General features: G+C 41.8%; 2 protein-coding genes across 2 annotated transcripts in view; both read right to left on the bottom strand.

Moving 5' to 3' along the window:
• Positions 1-23,225, bottom strand: part of LOC127955937 (zinc finger protein 271-like) — a 191,598-nt gene that overhangs the window by 64,772 nt on the left and 103,601 nt on the right. The gene's annotated exons all lie outside the window — the stretch shown is intronic.
• The window catches only part of LOC127956006 (zinc finger protein 239-like), a 32,653-nt gene continuing 26,375 nt past the window's right edge, over positions 16,948-23,225 (bottom strand). Inside the window, exon 2 of the mRNA XM_052553751.1 lies at positions 16,948-21,264. Within this exon, the coding sequence (XP_052409711.1) occupies positions 20,285-21,264 (980 nt within the window). The 3' untranslated portion in view covers positions 16,948-20,284. The remainder of the gene's footprint in view (positions 21,265-23,225) is intronic.

Genomic DNA, 23,225 nt, shown 5'->3' with positions numbered 1-23,225 from the left:
CAAGTTTTAACTCCACAGCCCTCTGATTTCAGAACCAATAATTCCCATTATCTTAACAGCTCAGAGGTAAGAGAAGCTAGAAAATAATGCATTATCTGACTTTAATGTTCAGTGTCTATGTACTGGAAATTTGTAAAGCACTCTGTTATTGGTGAAATAATTGTTTAAAAAGCAATCAATAAGCAAGTAAGCTGATCATTTATTTATTTGAATTTTTTGCAGATACCTGCGGTCAACAGCTCCTCCATGAACAACCATCATCAAGAACCTGAATACATATATATTGAGTAATTACATATATATATATATATATATATATATATATATATATATATATATATATATATATATATATATATATATATATATATATAGTGAATAAATGTTAATTCTTTAAACAAAAATTTTCTATCCATTACCTTAAATGTGTTTTCATCACTTTATCAGATAATAATTAGATTTTTTTAAATGTGTGTAAACAAAAATTTGTCTTTCTTTAGTTTCAAGAAAGTTGCATAATCATCAGTGAAACTAGATAGATTGTTTTGAACAACTGTAATTGCTTAATACCATATGATCTGTAAGAATAAAATATACAGAAGGAAAAATGTGTTAACTTAAATTGAAATTTAAATTAAAAATGTTTGCATTTTGTGTTTTTCATTTGAATAAAATAAAATTTTCCACCACATTTCATAATTGAGGATTTCTTTAAAAATGTCCAAATATCTTGCCTCCTCTCATTCTCGTGAACCATGTTTCACATCTCGTTTCGTCTCTAGTCACACCCCATATATATATATATATATATATATATATATATATATATATATATATATATATATATATATATATATATATATTCATTTTTGATAGAGAGGCCTATATATGTAATGACTGTTAAATAACAATAAGCAAGCTTAAGAGCCTTTGTGTAAAGGTCTTTCTTTTAATTTTTGAGTCTATATTTTAAATGATCAGCCAGGTCCGGGTCTATGGAGGGTTTATTGGGTCAGATTATAAACTAAAAGTCTAAAACTAAAAGTCTTAAACCAAAACTAAAAATCAAAATTTTTAACTTAAAGTCCAAGTCGATGATTAATTTGGTATTTAAGATTGGGCATTTGGTATTTAGGATTGGGAATTTGGTGATTTAGGATTGGGAATTTGTTATCTAGGAATGGGCATCTAATAATTTAGCCATTTAGGATTGGGGATTTAGGATTGGGCATTTGAAGATTGAGGATTGGGCATTTGAGGATAGAGGATTGAGGAGTGTATGCAAATTAGGAGGCGTGGCCCAAATACTGGAGGCTGGGATTGAAATGGCTGGTGCGCAGAGGCACCTTATGAACAGCAGAGGGAGCTCCCAGTGCTAAGGAGCACACTGTAATGAAAGTAATGTTATTGTAATGTAATTCTCGTTCTGTAATGAAACAGAGCGAGTGAGCGACTTGAGCGAGGACTGTGTGATAACTTCAACTTAATGACAGCTTTGTAACATTTGTGGCCTCAAACACAATGTCACCAGTGAAAATAGTGCTATCGGTCTGATGACGAGAAAGCAGCAGACAGTGCAGCAGGTAAGATGCTAACATTAACTGCTAGTTATATAAACTGATATAGCTAACATGCTTTAGTAGGGTATTATTATATTGGCACATGCTGTTTGGTTTTTTTAAACTGCGGTTAACCCCTCTGACATTAGTAGATACACTCCTTTCACATTGCCACTAGATGGTCTTTTAATACATGATACTTAAGAAATGTTTGGGGTAAATACTTGTAATCAAATCAGATTATTGGAAGCAATTTTGAACCGTTGTTTGTATTAAACCACAAGCGGGTTAAATTTCAATGTGGAGACAAAGTCTCTGGAATTTACAGCTGCAGCAAGGAGGTATTCCCTGGTTTAAGCATAACCAACTCTTTATTTCCACATTCAGTGTTATGGAAAAGTACCATCATAATATAAATTAAAAGCAACAATTTGAAACCAGAAATGCATCACATAACTGTAAGAGTAAATAATAATACTAATAATAAATAAGTACTACGCACCCATTTGTGAGGAAAGTTGTAAGTTAACTAATTAATCTAGCCAATGTTGTCACATCACGGGAGAAAAGAACGAAAAACCCCAAAAACCGAAAGATGAACTATTCAACTCTCTTTCCGGCTCAATACTGCATTCTTTTACTGTCTGTCACGGAATGACTCGAGCCGAAGAATCATGAGATGAACTAATCAATTCTCTTTCCGGCTCATACTGCAATGGGTTTAGCGTATTGGGCTGTCACGTGATTAAGGAACGAGACAAAAACCGATAGACCCGAACTATGAACTAATCAATTCTCTTTCCGGCTCAAGACTGCATTGACTGAAAGGTGAATTACTACTACTAGAACAGAACCTATAGAATAATGAGACGACTCGTTCTTCCCGAGTCACATTAAAGATTTGTTCAAAATGAACGAATCGTTCAAGAACAACACATCATTACTACCCATATGCTTCCATTAAAAATACTTAGAATAGAATGAGCTTTAATTGCGAGGCTTGTTTACACATACAAGGAATTTGTTTTTGTGACAGAAGCTACCACAGGGTAAAGGGTAAAGATTTTAAAAAATAAAAAGGGTAAAGATTTTAAAAAATAAATAAGAACAAGTAAATAAGGAATAAAAAATATACAAATTGAGAATTGTATGTACAGATATATAACAATAGACAGCTGTATGTACAGGTATGTTATGTGTAAATTAAAAGTAGACTAACTAAGTGTTAAATGAAGAAGTGTATAAACAGTGTGTGTTCCACAGTTTTTGTCAAGTGTTCATGAGATGGATTGCTTGAGTGAAGAAACTGTTTCTGTGTCTGGTTTTTCTGGTGCTCAGAGCTCTATAGCGTCAACCAGATGGCAACAATTCAAAGAGGGAGTGTTCATGGATGTGAAGGGTCCAGAATGATTTTGTGGTGCAGTCACAGTGCAGTTCATGATGATGATGGGGGGGGGGGGGGGTTTCTCCTCAGTCCATGATCATCTTCATGGTTTTGAGCCTGTTGAGCTCCAGGTTGTTGAGACTGCACCAGACAACCAGCTCTTTGACCTCCTATCTGTAACAAAATATGTCATGCATGTTATACACAAATAATTGTGTATAACACTATAGAATTGTAACGTGTAGTAATTTAGGAGGTTAATATACTGTGAAATTAAATATAAAACATACAATTTTAAAGTATAACAACTGAATGTTTATGAAACTTAAATCAATAAAACATTTTTTAAAACAATGACATTTAACATTTTGAATTAAAATGTTATTGCAACCATGTAGTCTAATGAATTCATGAAAATGAATATTTTTCAGTTAAAGAGAACTTGGAGTGTGTGGGTTGCTTTTGGTGCTTGAATTTGTTATTCAATAATAATGATGTCCAGGTTTACGTAATATGCTAGAAGTTAAAATTTTAAAAGCGTTAGTGTGAGCCCCGCTTACTGAAGTGAGAGCAACCAGGTGGCAGAGAATTAAAGCTTTCCTTGAGCCGCTACTGGCTATGTTCGCAATTCAAACAATGATTTGTGCAAAAAGAATGATAAATGTATTTGTATGGTCTAGATCAGCCCTTCTCAAAGCCCAGACTGATGAATGAATGAGTAAAAAACAGCATTTCCAAAAACATGTCAATAGGCCTATTTCACAATATGGCAGCGGAGAGAGGAAGTAGGGTAGCGGTTGGACAGGGGTTATAAATTCTTTTTTGAGCAATACATTTTTGATTATCAAGGTATGTATTATGTTATACAGCTGCCATGATTGCTAATTTCTGAACTATCGATCTTGTTTTTGTGGTTAAATTTAGTGGTTTAATAATAATAAAAACGTCCTGTTAATAACTGTGTTTGTGTGTATGTTTGGACACTTCAGTCTCAAACATTATTTTAGGGAAAATGGTAATTAGGGCCAGGTGCTATAGGTCATTAAGAAAGCGTGAGCAACCACATCAGCTTGAGGTAAGGTTAAATGCATTCAGTATTTAGCTAAAGGCTGTTAATAATGATTTACTTGTCTTAATATCAATATCAAACATAGATTTGAAGTCTAGTAGTAACAGCACCATCTGCAGTTAGGATTAAGTTAGCATAGCATGTGGTACTGCACATAGTACTGCATACATAAGTGTGCATATGAATATATGAAAACACATGCACTCACTCTATACATACGAGTATAATATATGTACATATTTGATATATACAGTAAACAATAACAAACAATAGCTGTCCCAAACATACAATACACAATTCCAGGTAAACACTAAAGTGTTAAATATGTGAAATACATGCAAGCCTTTGTATCACTTTCTTTAGATCCCACCTCAGCTGAATGCATTTACATGTTCGTGTGCTGCTGGAAGAAGTTTGTGCAACCATTTGGTTGCATTACTTTACCAGACAGCACATTTTAGTACGCTAGGCACCAAGAATGTTCCAGCTGCCCTTGCATGCACAAGCAAGCAGCAGGCCTGGGATAGACCCCGCAACCAGGTAAAATGAAAAAGAAAACCACTGATCCTTCAAACTGTTTTAATTTGACAACAGATAACAATAAACAAAGCAGTATTAAATAACTCACCATTAATAAAAAAAGTAAAAAAATAAAAATAAAAATAAAAATAAATATATATATATATATATATATATATATACACACACATATTGTAAAGTGCATAATGTTCAAATCAGGTTACAATACTGTACAATATATAAATGAATGTTTTGTTAGGGCATAACTCCAGAACCAGTGGATGAGCTTGCCAAAAGCCTCTGGTAGGAGCAGTGTTCAGTCAACTTTATACAAAGCATATGGAGGTACTCCCCAAATACTAAGTTAACAATTAACAAGTGAGACATAAACATTTTGTTTTAGGACCTTTGCCTGATAATGATGTGATTGCTGGAGCAGCATCCCTCATTTCCTTTCCTCATATTGACTTCAACCACTAATTGCGAAGATTTTTGATGGGATGTCTGCTGTAACTATGGTTTCATCAAAATTTGGAGAAGGCCAAAAGGTTCACTGCTTTCTTACCAGTGTCCTGTTGTGATGCCAAGGGATGTGCTTATCCATCCATATGCACCAGAATTCCCCCCATTACCTATCCCACAATACACACTTCCACAATATCATTTTGTCCCTGGCAGTTGGGCTGAACTCATGCACATGCAGAGCCTGGAGGTGACACCTGAAATGTAAGGGGTCATTGAGAAGGGAACATGGGATCAATCCAAAAGCCCACTCTGGTTTACCATGCGTCGCCTACGGCTTACTGCAAGGAAGTTTTATGAAGCAGCTCATGTGAGGTCAGAATCTACTGCAAAAACACTTTCTGGCCAGATCATTAAAAGGGGCCCCTCAGACCAAATCAATGCGTAGAGGAGTGGAATTGAGCCAGAGGTTCTTCTCTGCTATGCTGAGACCTTCAATGTCAGTGTTCTTCCATGCGGTTTCATCATCCACTCCGGAGCTCCACACCTTGGTGCTAGTCCAAATGGCAAGGTGGTAGACCTAAATGAAGACCCTCCCTATGGCCTGGTAGAAGTTAAGTGCCCTGATGTGAAAGACATAGGAGCGGCATCACACACTGAGTTTGTTGGGGGCCAAGCAAAACAGAGGAAATTACACACCTTAGCCCCTTCACATTGCATGTCGGACCCGGCATATTGCTGGGTCGCCTTCTGTGTGAAAGCAAACACGTCCCAGGATTGATTCCCGCACTGAAAGACGTTTTGAAATGTCTTTCGACACAGTGTTCATTGACTGATGCGGAAAGATGAATCCCTGTGTCTCTGGCGTTCTCTACAGCGCTTGTGCTGGCACAGCTGCTGGAGCCTGCTTTTTTGTTAGCAGGAGTGTCATCCGTGCTGGTGATTAACAGAGATGAGGATTGTTTGAAAAACTCAGATATTTTTCGCTTTGACATTTTTTTCTGCCGTGGAAAGGTGACATTCGCTTTACCTGTTCACTCAGTGACGTTCACGCAAAGCATCTCATTTCATGACGTTAACAAAACGAATGAAGCGATAGGCTGCTGGTTATTAAACATGCACGTAGGATGCAAATTTTACAATCAAAGGGAGTACATTTTTATTGTCGCCAATGGCGACCTTGACAGAAATTTCACACGCCAATAAATATATTCGGTCGCAAATGCGACCATTTTAATCGCAGTTTGGAGCCCTGAATAATGACCCTCACATTTGGGTAGTACTGCTGAAATTGCACAGGCATTGTCTGTCTCACCTGCTGCCGGGTCATGCATATTTATACAGATCCCAACACAAGGTATAAGTAGTTGGACCATGTTATTATAATCACTCACCGTAGAACTGCTCACTTGGAATATCTTGGCCAAAACTCTCCCTCTAAGACAGACAGAGCGACAAGCAAAACATGAAGAACTCATCAATGAGCTGCATCTTGTGCTTGGGGCTTGGCTTCACAACCTCTTTCTCCACAGTTGAAATTCCAATCCTCTTGGCTTTGGACCAGTACACAATATTGGATGCAGAGGGCTCAATAGATCTCCAGAACACAAAAAAGATGTTTTGTTTGAGAACCTGATGAAATACCTCAAGTCTTCATCAGACACACACCATCTATCCAGCAAAGCTTGAGAGATGGTAAGGCTTGACACCAGTTCCTCCAGCTCTTTTATTTTTCCAATGCCTCATCAAGAGTACCTAATTAAAAAGAAATAAAAAACTTTTTTATATTGTTAAAAATGACAATTCAAATATTTGGAGCACATTTCTGATGAAAAAACGACTCAATTGGGTAAAAAATATTACAGATTTATGCAGTTATATAAAAGTTAGAACATTAATGTAAATTCTTTATTCACACTAATCTCACATGCCGTTATTACAAATCAACATTTCCTGTATTGTATTGAATTTGTTTATTGCATTCTCTCTATTGTTGCATATTTATTAATTAATTATATTACCTACTGTTCTACTGTCTATCTTTGTCCACTCTGGGATATTTGTAGTTATTGTATTTGGCGAACAACATGCTTCACTCTCCCGGAGGAGGGCGGCTGCTGTAATCGTGCTCCAGCACCGGCAGCGCCACATCAACACTCTCCATTTCAAAATTTGCATCCTCCTGCTCAGCACAGAGACCTCTTTTTGCCGTCCATGTCTGGCATGAATTAATGTCTCCCCAATTGTTCTACGAAAACCTGGAAGGCACAGCCTGCGGTGTGAGAAATTTACGTCCGGCCTGTGGATGGATGCAGACTTCATCCTCTGTGAAGTGCATAGCACACAAATGTAAATGCAGCACCCTCATCTCTTCGTATAGCCCAAATCCAGTGCCTTTTCGTGCTTTCAGCTTTGGGAAAGGTATGAAATGATAAGTATGGTTCTTTCTTCTTTGAGTTGAAACACAAAGGTACACAACAAGATTGACTACTCGTGCCATTGTTCTGGAAATGCTTTAACCGGAAAAAAGTTTACCTACTTCTGGCTCGCTGATGTCACGCTGTGAAATAGACCTATGTTGACTGTCTGGGCATATGAACATGAATGTAGTTCATCTGTAAATGTTAAGCCTAAATATGCACACGTTTTGTTACTCAGACAGATGTCTGTGCTGTATGATATAAATAAAGTAAAATAATTCACTGTTGTAACAGCGTATTGCAGTTATAATTCAAGATGTTTGCAATTAAGTTGAAGTGACTTTAGGTAACACTGACGTATTATTTCAGAAACAGAAAATATGTACAAGAGAACTGCTTCATTGGGGATTTAGTTGTATAAAAATGGAATATGCTACTTTATGTAGTGAACAGTTCAGAGAGTATATGCAAGTACGACTTAATGACAATGAATATGATAATTGCATATATAAAGTTGAATTGTTATATAAAGTTATAAGCATGTTTACTAAAAACAAGTTTTGTTATAAAAGTTATTTCGGACCTTTTCATGTTGATGAGAATTCACATTCAGACCTTTGAATGTAAACTAACCCCTGGACTAGATTGTCATACAGTGTATGGCCCAATCCCAATTCTATTTTATACCCCTACCCCTTCCCGTCTGCCTACCCCTTCCCCCTTGAAACAGAGTGTCAAGGGGTAGGGGAGAAAATATTCCCCTAAGGATTGGGACACCACGACCATGATGCCACATGCCATCATTCGTCGTCTAGCTCTTACCATACACACATACTGGTGTGCTGGTGTGCATTAGAGCCTTTAATTATCGTTCTGTATTAATGAGCTGCTTACTGACACACACACATATCGGAAATTGCGCAGGTCACACATCCAGGAGAAAATGAACTTTTCAACGCTGCCCCGCAACTTTTATTAAATGCAGTTTAAATACTGAATCGCTACATTATATTCTCCAGCGACGAGAGGATACAATCGCTGTTTTTAAGAAAACTCACTCTAAAAAGATAAACGCACAGATTTTTTGCAAACATTTCTTTGAGTAACATGACCATTAATATGAATTCAACATTGAATGTAACCTAAAACAAATGATTGCTTTTCGTTAAAATCTTTATTTACGCCAAAAAAGCTTACATTTATGTGTCTTTTTGTTCGCTGTAGCCGAGATAATTCATACCCCTTTGTCTGAAGTGTGGTCCCGAAAAATCTTCATTTAAAGGGCTATCTAGCCCTTCCCCTTCCCCCTACCCCTCCAACAAAAAGAGAATCGAGACACCCCTACCCCTCCACGTGAAAGCGCGAAACAGAGGGGTAGGGGAAAGGGGAAGGGCTAAGGGGTAGAATTGGGATTGGGCCTATATCTGTGGAACGGTTCTCTGATGCCTTAAATATGGGACAACTCCATATTATACATAACAGTTGGCAAACCTATTTTGCATGGAGATTATTGAATAGAGCTTAGGCTAATGTAACCAGAAGATTTAAGATATATGAATATGCTTTCAAGTTTTTCTTGCATCATGGTTTAACATCTTAACAAACAAAGAAGTTCAACATTAATTCCACAGCACAGCATGTCTGTGAAATGCTGAGGTACCATCATAGTAGTTTTGTTCAATTGTGAACATCATGGAAAAGTACCATTCAATTGTGAGAAAAAAATGTTGAGAATAAACTCATTAACAAAAATAAAAAAATTAAAATAAAAAAAGATACATTTCAAGAAAAGGTTCAAATAAAATGTTGAGAATAAACATTCAGTTATGAGAAAAAAAACTCAGTGATATGAATAGATAAAGTCTTTAAATTTAGAGAAAAAAAGATAATAAACACTTGGTTTCTTGTTCATTTCATAGATGTATTAATGTTTTAATTAGGTAGGTCTAGTGTTACTACAGTAAACCATTGTAAATATTAATTGGTGGATTGAAAAGTATTCTAAGTGGATTGTTTTCACACTGTGTTTCTCTTGTTTTCCGTGACAGTTGTTGTTGATAATGGCAGAACGGTTTTATCTGCCTTTAATTTATATCGCTGTGATATCTGTTTTTGTAAACCCAAATGCTTCTCACAGCGCTGTTCAGAGATTGAGACCTGCGAGTAAACACAATTACTGCGCTATCTTTAGGCAGAGCTAATAATGTTCTGTGCTGCATGTTTCACATGAGTAGCGCTCTTCTTCTTTCAGTGCAGCGTTTTAAATGTGCTATTTACACTAAGTGAATATAGCTATTCTATTTACATTATGTGAAAGTAGCAGATCTTTGCAATAAGTGTAAATAAATAGTAGCTAATTACTACTTATACTTAGATCTAATACTGTCACATGGAATTGATGTTGATGGTGTTGAAATTATGCAGCCAAATGATGATATCTCAGATTATTTAGTTTTGTGCAAACTTCATATAGCTAAAACTGTAAATTCTATTTCTTGTTACAAGTATGGTAGAACCATCACTTCTACCACAAAAGACCTGATTCTTCCTGATTTAACCCATTTCCTTAGCATATCCAAAACCTTAGAACAACTTGATGATGTAACAGAAACTATGAACGCACTCTTTTCTAGCTTTTTAAATACAGTTTTTCCATTGCACTTAAGGATGCAAAAAAACAGTCTGACACCATGGTATAATGAGCATACTCGTACCCTAAAGAGAGCAGCCTGGAAAATGGAGCGCAGCTGGAGGAAAACAAAACGTCTTGGTTACGTATGTAACCCTTGTTCCCTGAAGGAGGGAACGGAGACGTTACGAATGGGATCTCGCCCGAGAGCCCAATCACCTTCGAGTGGTACAAAACGAGCCAATGGTACACAAAGTACCTTGGTCTGCGGAATTTACATTGCGAGCTCCGCCCCGCTGAGCGGGTATATAAGGAGCAACGAGAGCAACTCGCATTCAAGTCTTCGCTGAGGAGCCGAGCCAGTGACCCGGCCGTTCAGCGGAACAGCGATGTGGTAAGGGGACGTAATGTCTCCGTTCCCACCTTCAGGGAACGAGGGTTACATACGTAACCAAGACGTTCCCTTTCAGTCGGTCACGTTCGACGTTACGAATGGGGTCCCTTACAAAACGCCACATGGCTGTCTTCCAGCGACCCGTGTGAGTGATAGCACCCTGTCATGAGGCCAGCACGAGTGAGGGCCTAGCTCGCACAGAATACACTGGGTAGCATATTCCAGCTGGACATATGCTAGCAGGCTGCCTGCCCATGGGAGAATTTACAGAAGGCAGGTATCTACCAAGGTGGTGAAACATAAGAACTCTGAGGTACCCAGCCCGAGGGGTGGAAATTTCAACGACAGAGCTGGCAAGGGGCTTGCCAAGGGAAAGACACATGCTGCGGAGAGACTAACTGTGGACATAGGTCCTTACTGACCCCGAAAGTGCGAGTACCCGGAAGGACATGGGCTCTAAACAGAGATTATAAAATCTTGCGAATGTGTTAGGTGTCGCCCAGCCCGCAGCTCTACAGATGTCTGCTACCGAGGCGCCATGCGCCAGCGCCCAGGAGGAAGCTACGCTCCTAGTTGAGTGAGCTCTCACCCCTAGGGGGCATGGCAGGTCTCGAGCCTGATAAGCCAGGACAATAGCATCCACTATCCAGTGGGATAACCTCTGCTTGGAGACAGCCTTTCCCTTCTGCTGGCCTCCGTAACAGACAAAGAGCTGGTCTGAGGTCCTAAGGCACCGAGTTCTTTCCACGTAGGTGCGGAGCGCACGTACTGGACAGAGCAGTGCCAGGGCTGGGTCTGCCTCCTCCAGGGGCAGCGCTTGCAAGTTCACCACCTGATCCCTAAAATGAGTGGTGGGAACTTTGGGCACGTACCCAGGCCGGGGTCTCAAGATAACGTGAGTTAGCCAGCCCGAATTCCAGGCACGCTTCGTCAACTGAAAATGCCTGCAGGTCCCCGACCCTCTTCACCGAAGCCAAAGCCGTCAGGAGCGCAGTTTTCAAAGATAAAAACTTTAGCTCTACTGAGAGCAAGGGTTCGAAGGGAGCTCTCTGCAGTGCTGATAGAACCACTGCGAGGTCCCAAGAGGGGACTTGCTGAGGGCGAGGCGGATTGAGCCTCCTTGCTCCTCTCAGGAATCTGATGATCAGATCGTGCCTTCCAAGAGACTTACCTTCAACGGGGTCATGGTGAGGCGAAATGGCAGCCACATAGACCTTGAGGGTGGAAGGAGACAGCCTTCATTCCAACCCCTCCTGAAGAAAGGAAAGAACTGACCCAACCGGGCATTTCCAGGGGTCCTCACACCGTGAAGAACACCAAGTGACGAAGAGGTTCCACTTCAAAGCATAGGCATGTCTGGTGGACATGGCTCTAGCTGAAGTGATGGTAGCTACCACCTGTGGTGGCAAGGTACCTAAACCTTCCGTGACCCGTCCAGAACCCACACATGTAGGTTCCACAGATCGGGACGTGGGTGCCAGAGGGTGCCCCGTCTCTGAGTAAGAAGGTCCTTCCTCAAAGGAATTGGCCAGGGAGGGGCTGTCATGAGGAGTACAAGTTCGGGGAACCAGGTCCGGCCGGGCCAAAAAGACGCAACGATGAGGACCTGCTCCTCGTCCTCCCTGATCTTGCACAACATCTGTGCAAGAAGGCTCACTGGGTGAAACGCATACTTGCGCAAGCCCAGCGGCCAGCTGTGTGCCAGGGCGTCCGTGCCGAGGGTCCCCTCGGTCAGGGAGTAAAACAACTGGCAGTGGGAATTTTCAGGAGAGGCAAACAGGTCTACCTGAGCTTCTCCAAGGTGTTCCCAAATCAGCTGAACCGACTGGGGGTGGAGTCTCCATTCCCCGGGGCGAGACTGCTGTCGTGAGAGCTCGTCGGCTGCACGATTGAGCCTGCTCGAAGCGACCTCAGATGCTTGTGACTCCACAGGAGGAGATGGCGAGCGAGTACGCTACGGTCGCAGTGTTGTCCGTACGGACCAGAACGTGCTTGTCCTTTAGCAGGGCCCTGAAGCGGTGCAGAGCAAGACGTACTGCTAGCAACTCGAGGCAATTGACATGCCACTGAAGTCGGGGCCCTGTTCAGGAGCCTGACGCAGCATGCCCGTTGCACATGGCACCCCAGCCCGTGGCAGAGGCATCTGTTGACACAACAACATGTCTGGACACCGGTTCTAGGGGCATGCCGGCCCGTAGAAACGAGGGGTCCAACCACGTGGTGAAGTATCGGCGGCAGGCCGGAGTGATGGTCACTCGGAGCGTGCCCTGTTGCCATTCCCATCTCGGGACTCGGTCGTGAAGCCAGTGCTGAAGCGGTCTCATATGGAGAAACCCGAGCGGTATGACTGCCGCCGCGGACGCCATATGCCCCAGGAGCCTCTGAAACAGTTTCAGTGGAACCGCTCTCTTGCCCTCGAATTGTCTCAGGCAATTCAGCAGTGACTGCGCGCGCTCGTTCGTAAGCTGCGCGAACATGGCGACCGAGTCTATTTCCATACCAAGAAAAGAGATCCTCTGCACAGGGGAGAGTTTGCTCTTTTCCCAGTTGACCTGAAGACCCAGTTGGGCGAGGTGTCTGAGCACCAAATCCCTGTGCTCGCACAACCGCTCTCGAGAGAGAGCTAGGATCAGCCAGTCGTCGAGGTAGTTGAGGATACGGACACCTTGTTCCCTGAGAGGAGCCAGGGCTCCCTCCCCGACCTTCGTAAAGACGCTGGAAGACAGGGCCAACCCGAATGGGAGAACCTTGTACTGATATGCCTGCCCCTCGAAAGCAAACCGAAGAAACGGTCTGTGTCGAGGAAGAATGGAGACATGAAAGTATGCGTCCTTCAGGTCGATCGCTGCAAACCAATCCATCGGACGAATGCATTCGAAAATGCGCTTGGGCGTTAGCATCCTGAACGGGAGTCTGTGCAGAGCTCGGTTCAAGGCACGCAGGTCCAGGATTGGCCGTAACCCACCTGTCTTCTTGGGTACTATGAAGTAAGGGCTGTAAAAGCCGGACTTCATGTCGGCTGGAGGGACCGGCTCTATCGCGCCCTTTGCCAGCAGGGTCGCGACCTCTGCGCGCATGACAGGGGCATCTTTGCCCACCATCGTCGCGTGGACACCCCAAAACCTGGGGGGACGCCAGGCGAACTGAATCGCGTAGCCAAGCCTGAGCGTCCGGATGAGCCAGCGGGAAGGCCTGGGGAGCTCTAGCCAGGCTCCCGAGAACCAAACCAGCGGGGTCAAGTGGACTACAGGAGTACCCACAGTGGGGCAGCGTGGTGGAGCAGACAGTCCCGGCATGGGAGGCATAGCGTCCCTTAGCGGGGGCGGAGTGCGGGCACTCGTCTGACTCCAAGTGGCAAAGAGGGCATGAGAAGGCGAAGCGTTCTTGAGCCATCTTTGCATGGAAACTGGCAAGGGGAGAGGAGAATGAGAGCGGCGAGGAAGCACGTCGCCAGCTGTCGTTCGTGGCCTCTTGGGACCTGGAGGTAGAGGAAACAGCTCTTTTAGTGAAGGTTTGGGTACCACCGGCCGCAGGGCCAGTGGCGGAACAAAATGAAAACGAGAACAAAGGATTCTCTCCCGGCCCTCCTCCGGGGGAAGGAGTGGTCCTGCTACCATCTCCTGATGAGCTGACGTCTCCAACACCGGGTCGTCCGTCTCAGGAACGCCGCTTGGCCTGGCGTTTAGCAGGTTTAGGGGCAGAGACGGGTTGTGCCGCCCTTCTGCGGCCATCTCCTCGCTGCGGCCGGGGGTGAAGGCTGGGCTGGGCAAAGCTCTCTACCGCATCGCCGAAGAGGCCATCCTGGGAGACCGGGGAGTTGAGGAGCTGAGCCCGATCAGACTCCCTCATGTCTGCCAGGTTCAGCCATAGGTGGCGCTCCTGGACCACCAAAGTGGACATCACCTGACCCAAGGAGCGCGCAGTGACCTTCGTCGCCCGGAGAGCGAGGTCGGTAGCAGTGCGCGCCTCCTGAAAAACCCCTGGGTCAGCACCGCCCTCGTGCAGCTGCTGGAGCAGCTTGGCCTGATAGACCTGAAGTGAGGCCATGGCATGCAGGGCAGAAGCGGCCTGGCCCACAGCTCTGTAAGCCTTGGCCACAAGCGTGGATGAGAACTTACAGGCCTTGGAGGGCAGCTTGGGACCACCACGCCAAGCGGAGGCGCTCTGTGGACACAGTTGCATCGCAACAGAACGCTCCACCGGGGGAATCCCAGCATACCCCTTGGCCGCCCCGCCATCGAGGGCAGTGAAGGCGGAGGAAGAACCAGAACGGTTTCGGGCAGTTAAAGGTGCCTTCCATGAACTAGTTACTTCCTGGTGCACTTCCGGGAAGAAAGGAACCAGAGGGGGGTGCTGGCGATCTGCATGAGCAGCCCCCAGGAACCAATCATCCAGCCTCGAGCGCTCGGGACAGGGTGATTCTCTCTGCTGCCTGGGAAAGCACGGCCGTCAGCACGGGAACAGACTCAGACAACGCTGGCACTCCCGAGGGAGGCAACACAGCCGAACCTTCATCTCCCGAGGACTCAAGCCCGTCTTGTGATGCGGCGATCGACATACGGTCCCCTTCGCGAGCCCCGAATGAGATGTCAGGAGCCTGAGAGGGTCCAGCAAACTCATCCGGGAACTCAACCGGCTGCGGCGTATGTGAGGGGGGTGTGGCCCGAGGAGGTTTGCCCGTCGGGGAAGTCCACACGGTAACCCTCAGATCACCCTGGCCACCAGCCAAAGTAGCTCTCTTACGAGAAGAAGAGCTAGAACGGGGTGTAGCAGAGGGGACTCTATACCTTTTAAGGTAATCGAGTCTCGATCTCAACGCCGAGATGGTCATGTCCCCGCAATGAGAACATGAGCCATCCACGAACGCAGTCTCAGCATGCTGGAAGCCCAGACACGTGACACAGCGATCGTGACCATCATGAGGAGCGATATATCGACCGCACCCAGAAACACACGGGCGAAATGACATCTTTAAAAAGAGGCAAATCGGCCCGTATCTCTTTTGTGAGAGAAATTTGTCTCTTTTAGAGGTGTTGAAGCGCTCAGGGGAACGCGGGAGCTGTCGCAGGAAACCCAGACGAACCGCTGAATCGCGCCGTCACACCAACACCAGCTCTTGCTTGTAAACACTCCGGTGATTGCAGCAAGCGATGTGCTCGGCTCCGAAGCGAAAGCTTGAATGCGAGTTGCTCGCGTTGCTCCTTATATACCCGCTCTGCGGGGCGGAGCTCGCGATGCAAATTCCGCAGACCAAGGTACTTTGTGTACCATTGGCTCGTTTTGTACCACTCAAAGGTGATTGGGCTCTCGGGCGAGATCCCATTCGTAACGTTGAACGTGACCGACTGAAAGGGAACTAGAGGTTTTTCTTATTGGTTGGAGGGAAAGTAATCAATCCTACAGAAAAGCATTAAAAACTGCTAGATCTGATTACTTTTCATCTCTTTTAGAAGAACACATATAATCCAAGGTATTTATTCAATACAGTGGCTAAATTACAGTATTTCATTTCCCAACAGCACAGCAATGACTTTATTAACTAAGTTACTTCTAAAATCGATACTAATAGAGATAAAACTGTAACCATGCAGCCGTCAGCTACAGTATCGCATCAGACAGTGCACTATAGACCCCCTGAGGAACAGTTCCACTCATTCTCTACTATAGGAGAGGAGGAATTGTATAAACTTCTTAAATCATCTAAACCAACAACATGTATGTTAGACCCTATACCCAGGGCTTAATTTGTACCGGAACAAGCCGGATCCAGCACCTCCGAAACCCGATCCGGCACCTCATTTTGGTAGATCCCCCTCCTCCAGGGGTGGCGTTTCAGTATGGCAGACAGAAATATGTGCCATGAAAAACTATCCAAAATTCATATCTCTATTATAATTCTTAATATTATTTTAAATCACAGGGTTTTAGAAATATTTAACCAATGATAAGTATTTAAAGGAGCTTGTTAAACTTCGTAATGCCACTGGATCCTCAAGCTCTCGTGAAACCTCTTACTTCAGGCGCACCCCACACAGCCTGGAGGAGACAGATCTGCTTTTTTGAAAAGCAAGTGTAAACAAATAACTTTGAACTTTTTCTTTACTCAAACATTATGTCTGTAAAGGCTATTGTTTTTTTGTGTTTGAAGACTGGAGCAGTAGTATTTTTTTGCCATCTAGCCAATATTCTTCTGTACGTTTCAAATATCTTGTGCATAAGTGCTTAAAATTCAATTAGTTTATTCTTAACATTTAATTTTTTTGTCAAAATGAAATCAAGGCAAAGACCACAGAGTGTTGGTGATATAACATTAGCGGACCAGAGGGAATATGGAATTTTTTATTTTTTCAGAAGACTTCTTGTACAAAGTATATATTCAAGAACCCGTATCTATGTATGTTTAATTTAAAAAATCTTCCAGTGCCTTCAAGGACCCATGGGAACGTTGTGTTAAAAATTAAGAACAAAGATGCTGTGGTGGTAGCCAAGAACAAGCAGGACAGTTGTGGAAAAAATGGTTGATTTATTCTTTCATCAAAACAATAACAAAAATGTTAATCAAATCCACAGAAGCAGATATATCAAAAGTCCAGTTCAACATAATTCCTGCAAAATCAACTAAAATAAAGGAAAAATAACTGAACTTTAACAGGCCTACAAAAAGAATAAATCTGCCCTGCTAGCAGAGTAACAATACAATGTAAAGCCGCGTTTCCACCGCAGGAACTTTACCCAGGAACTAGGGACTTGGTCCGGTACTTGGTGTGTTTCCACCGCAGGAACCAGGAACTAAATAAAAGTTCAGGGTAAAAAAATGCCCCCCAGAAAGTCCCTGCTGGCGAGGTGGTACTTTTTTAAAGTTCCGGAACTTTCGGGGGCGGTACTTTGGCGCTAAACATGCTGATTGGTTGAGTTCACGCAGCATTGGCTGAGTTCAACCACCATTTATTCGGATCAACATTTTCAAAATATTACTGTTATTGTGTCATGAAATGAAATTTTAAAAGCATTTCAGACGAGAATGTAGTTGTTTAAAACTCAAATCTGTTGTTTATTTATAAAGACAGCGCCTATTTAAAAATGTGTTTCGCCGATCTCTGAGATGGTGAGCTCCACTCGATCAGCGGGAGCTCAGTCCTCATGTATCCGCAGAGAGCAGCCTCTCCTGGGATAGACCTTGTGATATGCCCCGCTGGCTCTGATGTGTCTTTAGTGGTTAAAACATAACATATAATTCAGCTGCGGGGTAAATCTAACAGGTTTTCTTTGGCCTGTATTCAATTTATCTATATGTAAAAATGAAAATAAAAAGGCAAGTCTATGTAATATTTCTTTCATTGTAATGGCTGTATATAACGTTACACTTATCCCTGAATTAAGTACATTTCTACAGCTGTTATTATGTTTAAATGAAAATGAAAGGAGGCAGTGGTATTTTATATCCTATTTCGTTTTATTGTAAATATACTGAGGGGAAAATTGCAGTAGTCAAAGCGATCTGAGTTCACGCAGCATTGGTTGAGTTCAACCACCATTTATTCGGATAATTTTCAAATATTACTGTTATTGTGTCATGAAATGTAATTTTAAAAGTATTTCAGGCGAGAATGTAGTTGTCTAAAACTCAAATCTATGGTTTATTTATAAAGACAGCGCCTATTTAAAAATGTGTTTCGCCGATCTCGTAGACGGTGAGCTCCACTCAATCAGCGGGAGCTCAGTCCTCATGTATCCGCAGAGAGCAGCCTCATCTCGGATAGATCTTCTGATATGCGCCGCTGGCTCTGATGTGTCTTTAGTGGTTAAACATAAAATATAATTCAGCTGCGGGGTAAATCTAACAGGTTTTCTTTGGTCTGTATTCAATTTATCTATATGTTAAAATGAAAATAAAAAAGGCAAATTTATATAATATTTCGTTTCATTGTAATGGCTGCATACACATTTCCCTGAACTAAGTACATTTCTGCAGTTGTTATTATGCTTAAATGAAAACGAAAGCAGGCAGTGGTATTTGATATCATATTTCGTTTTATTGTAAATATACAGTAGGGAAAATTGCAGTAGCCAAGACCAGCTGACTGAAGTTATCATATATATATATATATATATAGTATATAGTTACGCTGCTGTTTATAGATTTACCGGACTTGCGTAGTTGCAAGTCCGAATGCACAAAGTCTGAACCAACTACCGAGGATGCACGTCCAAAATCAGCGTACTTTTTTTTTTTTTTTTAATCAGCAGTACTTTGTATTGAGAAACGCGCGCAGACCTACGTCACCAGTCTATTTGCCTAATCTACCCGGTACTTTACACCGCGGTGGAAACGCAGAAAGCAACAGGTCTGGGGGGAAAAAAGTTCCTGGGAAAAAAAGTTCCTGGTACAAATGTTCCGGGTAATTTCGGTGGAAACGCGGCATAAGAACTGAAATCAGCCCAGATGATCAACCGACTGACTGGTAGTACCAACAACCTCTAAATATACCCATGTAGCTTCTACCAAACAAAATGAAAAAGAAAACAATCAGATAACACTTTAACAGAAATCCCAAATAACAAAAAGATTCACAACAAATTGTGCATTTTAACATTTATTTAAATGTTGGTGTCAAATGCAATGTGACCGTTCACTCCATGGCCAGAGACTCTAGGACTCAGGAGAGGTACAAACAATGAAACATAAGAAGTGTGCAGCTTTCTATGTTCAGTATACTGTTAAATAATCTTTACATTGTGTGTGTGTGTGTGTGTTTTACTTAGCAGGAACATTCAATAAATTTAATGAACAAATCTAAGAATAAAACACTATATAGACTAACTCCTAAAGCAACTGTATTACATCAGTTTTTAAGTCAAGAATAGTGTGATTTTTCTCTTTGCATTTCATTTTGATTACCCTTAAAAAAAATTATTTCATTTTATATTTTGTCCAAATGTAACAACTTTTTTCTTGTAATTTAACAAGTTTATTCTCAATATTTTGTTTAGACATTTCTCTCAAAATGTAAAGACTTTAATCTCAAGAGTTTTTTATTTTATTTTTTATTGCATGGACCAAATCCTCTTCCGTGGATTGCCGTTAGCACGAGTGAAGTGAGAGCGTTCAGGCGGCAGAGTATTCTGCAAGGTCTTAAAGCCTTTCTTGAGAGGCTACATTCACAATTCAAACAATGATTTGTGCAAAAATAATTATTAATGTGTTATTTGTATGGTCTAGATGGCCATACGGCATATTTCTGCGAAAATACAGGACAAACTGTTTTGTATAGCTTTCATACAGAACGCTTCTCTGATGCCTTAAATACGGGTCAATTCTGCATTATACAGAATGGTTGGGCATCCCTATATTGCATTAGGATAATGTAACCAGAAGATTTAAGATATATGAGTATGCTTTAAGTTTTTCTTTCCTCACGAGTTTACATTATCTTAACAAGCAAATTAATTGAACATTTAACGGTTTGTCTGTGAAACATTGAGGTACCATCGTAGAAGTTTTGTGTGCATTTGAATGTCATGGTTTACTTAGCAGGAACATTCAATAAATTTAATGAACAAGCAAGGCTTTAAAGCACATACAAGTAATGTACTTTGTGTCTGCAAATAAGTGCAGTGACCCGTGAGAGTAACTCTAAAGAGTTAACACTGATGTAAATGCTTGTGATGTTGTACAAAAACAGAGACACCAGAACTGCAGCTGACAGAATGTAGACTGTAGCATGATACAATATTTCTTCAAAAGCAGATTGTAAACACATTGTAAACACATCAGATCGATCCACTCTGGGACACCAGATCCGTCTAGAGGACAAACCAATAGGATACAAAATTAACAGCTAAAGGCATCATCTCTGTTTGTACGGGGCCTTATTGTGATAGTTTTTTGTATGCCTCTTTAGAGCAGATGAATGACTGAAGCGCTTCCCACATTCAGTACAGTGATAAGGTTTCTCTCCAGTGTGGATCCTCTCATGTGTTTTCAGATACGATGAGTCTCTGAATATCTTGTCACAGTGTGAACACTTATAAGGTTTTTCTCCAGTGTGGATCCTCTCATGTGTTTTCAGATGTGCTGACTGATTGAATCTCTTGTCACAGTGTGAACACTTATAAGGTTTTTCTCCAGTGTGGATCCTCTCGTGCCGTTTTAAACTGTCCGCTGAAGTGAAAGTCATTTCACACTCAGAGCACATGTACTCTCTCACACCAGTATGTATTTTCTGATGTCCTTTCAAATGTGAAAAACGTGAAAAACTATTTCCACACAAATAACATGAATATGGCTTCTCCTTTGTATGAACTGTCAGGTGTTTCTTCAGGTTTGAAGCCTTAAAAAATGTTTTATCACATTGAACACATGAGTAGGGTTTCTCTCCAGTGTGGATGTTCAAGTGATCCTTCAGTTGTGATAAGCGTGTGAAACACTTCTCACACTGATCACAAGTGTACGGTTTCTCTCCAGTGTGGATCCTCTCATGCATTTTCAGATTTGATGAATTATTGAATCTCTTGTCACAGTGTGAACACTTAATAGGTTTATCTCCAGTGTGGATTTTCATGTGTCTATTAAGGGTTGTTAAGTGTGCAAAACTATTTCCACATTGATTACAAGTGAAAGGTTTCTCTCCAGTATGAACTCTCAGGTGAAAATCAAGATGATATTTGTATGTGAAACTCTTTCCACACAGAGTGCAGGTGAAAGCTCTTTTCTTTAGATCTTCCTGTTTGGTTTGAGAGCCACTCAAAGGTTTTTCTCCAGTTTTGACATGATTTTTCTTCTCAACTTCACTCCATTTTTTGTTCTCCTCACTTTCTTCAATAAATTCTAAAATAAAGCAAAAACAGTTCACTTGTCAGTAACTTGAAAAAAGTTTGTTCTTTCTGATGCAATTTTTTTAAACTAAACCTTCTTGCAAATATAAAAATATCATTTTTAAAACATTACATACACAAAACCCACGTTTCTACAAGAAGAACTATTCAATATGTTTGATCAAATACAACATTATCTAACACTTTGTAGAAAAACAATTGTCCCCCATTTTGTTTCTATTACAACAAACTATCTAAAACTACTTGAATCGTTATAACTGTCAGTGGAATTTATCTTCTGGGGTCGGATGAGACATTTAACCAAGGTCCTGATAGGGCTGTCACGATAACAAATTTAGCTGGATGATAAATTGTCCCAGAAATTATCGCGATAAATGTTAATATTGTCGTTCTAAGACCAGTTTCAACTAATATAATAGCCACATTTCCACTGTCGGGCCAGTGCGAGCCAGGGCTTAAAATGGGCCGGGCGGGGCTAATAGCCTCGGGTCAGTAGCACCGAGGCAAGAATAGCGCAGGGTTTCCACAGTCGAGTCTGAAGCTCCGCTGCGCGTCACTAAAACACGCCCTTTACACGCCTCTCAGGAACAACGTCACGCAACCTCATCATTTGACATCAACCTCATCACCAACAAAGAAAAGTTATCAGAAAACTAAGAAATAAGTCACTGGAACTAGTGCGATCACAAAACGAACATGATAAAAGCAGCCGTTTGTTTGCATGCTTTGGTCAATATTCCAATTCAAAAGCATCAATGTTTTACTATAGAATAAATTATACATTGATCATAATGAATTAATTTATCAGGACTCACATTTATTTCTGTGTGATTAATTTTATTTCAATCAGGACCACTTCCGTCAAGTATATTTATGACAATGTAATTGCATACAGTTAGTGTTGGCGGTATGGTAATGTTCTGGGCAACACTCCACACGCCTGTCCATGGAGCCATGCTTGGACAGAGTGGGGAGAGCAGCAAGACAAACCCCCAAACAACCATATGCCAAAACTCCAACACAACTGATGCAATTTGAATGGCCAACAATGAGAAATGTTGCTTGATACTATATTTATGGGGGAAGCATCACCCAAACTCGGAGAGAAGCATACAACAAGCATGTTGCTTTAGCTGCTTATGTGAAATATTTGAATGAGCTGTATGGGGAAGCATATACCCCTAACAGCAGCAGCAGCCTAATACGATGGCAGTTCGTATATCATTCAATTTAAGTCTAACATGCTGAAAAATCACATTAAGGTGGGGGGTGGGAGCGTCACCCCAAGTTAAGCAACTGAGGATGTGCAACAAGCATGTTTCTTGAAATGCTTAAATCTCATGCCAATCCCGAGTACCCACAGAGCAGTACGAATCCCCATCTCCAAAAGTCCCCAGCCTGGTCATACCTGCAAAACAAAAATACAGCTTCCGATTCTCTCTGGAAAAACCAAACTCCTGGGGGCATGCTGTGGGCGGAGCTATAATACTGATGTTTTGTGTTGTTTTCATAACGTATATTAACTTACCGTATTTTCCAGGTGTGACTTATCAAAATTAATTTCACATTAACCAAGAGAAATAAACCAAGACTTCACATGACTGTCTCCAGCCACCAGAGGGCGCTCTTTGCAGCTCAGTGCTCCTGTAGCCTACCACTGAAATCATCGGCTGTAGACGGTATTGTTTTCTCCTGGTTCTAAATAAATGAGACTTATAGTCCAGTGCGACTTATGCTTTTTTCCTCGTCATGAAGTATTTTTGGACTGATGCGACTTATACTCAGGTGCGACTTCTAGTCAGAGAAATACGGTATGTGCTGATTTCCAACAAAAGACAGAAATCTGAAGCAGTTGTACTTACCTGTCTGGGGTCTTCTACCAAGTTTTAATAGGAAACGATGTGCAAATCCAGTGTCAACCTGGTCTTGTTTATAAAACATTCATCACTTTAA

Source organism: Carassius gibelio, chromosome B4 (genome assembly GCF_023724105.1).
Source record: "Carassius gibelio isolate Cgi1373 ecotype wild population from Czech Republic chromosome B4, carGib1.2-hapl.c, whole genome shotgun sequence".
NCBI classification, from domain to species: Eukaryota; Metazoa; Chordata; class Actinopteri; order Cypriniformes; family Cyprinidae; genus Carassius; species Carassius gibelio.
Note: the sequence above shows the minus strand (reverse complement) of the source record. Positions and strands in the feature narration are given on the sequence as shown.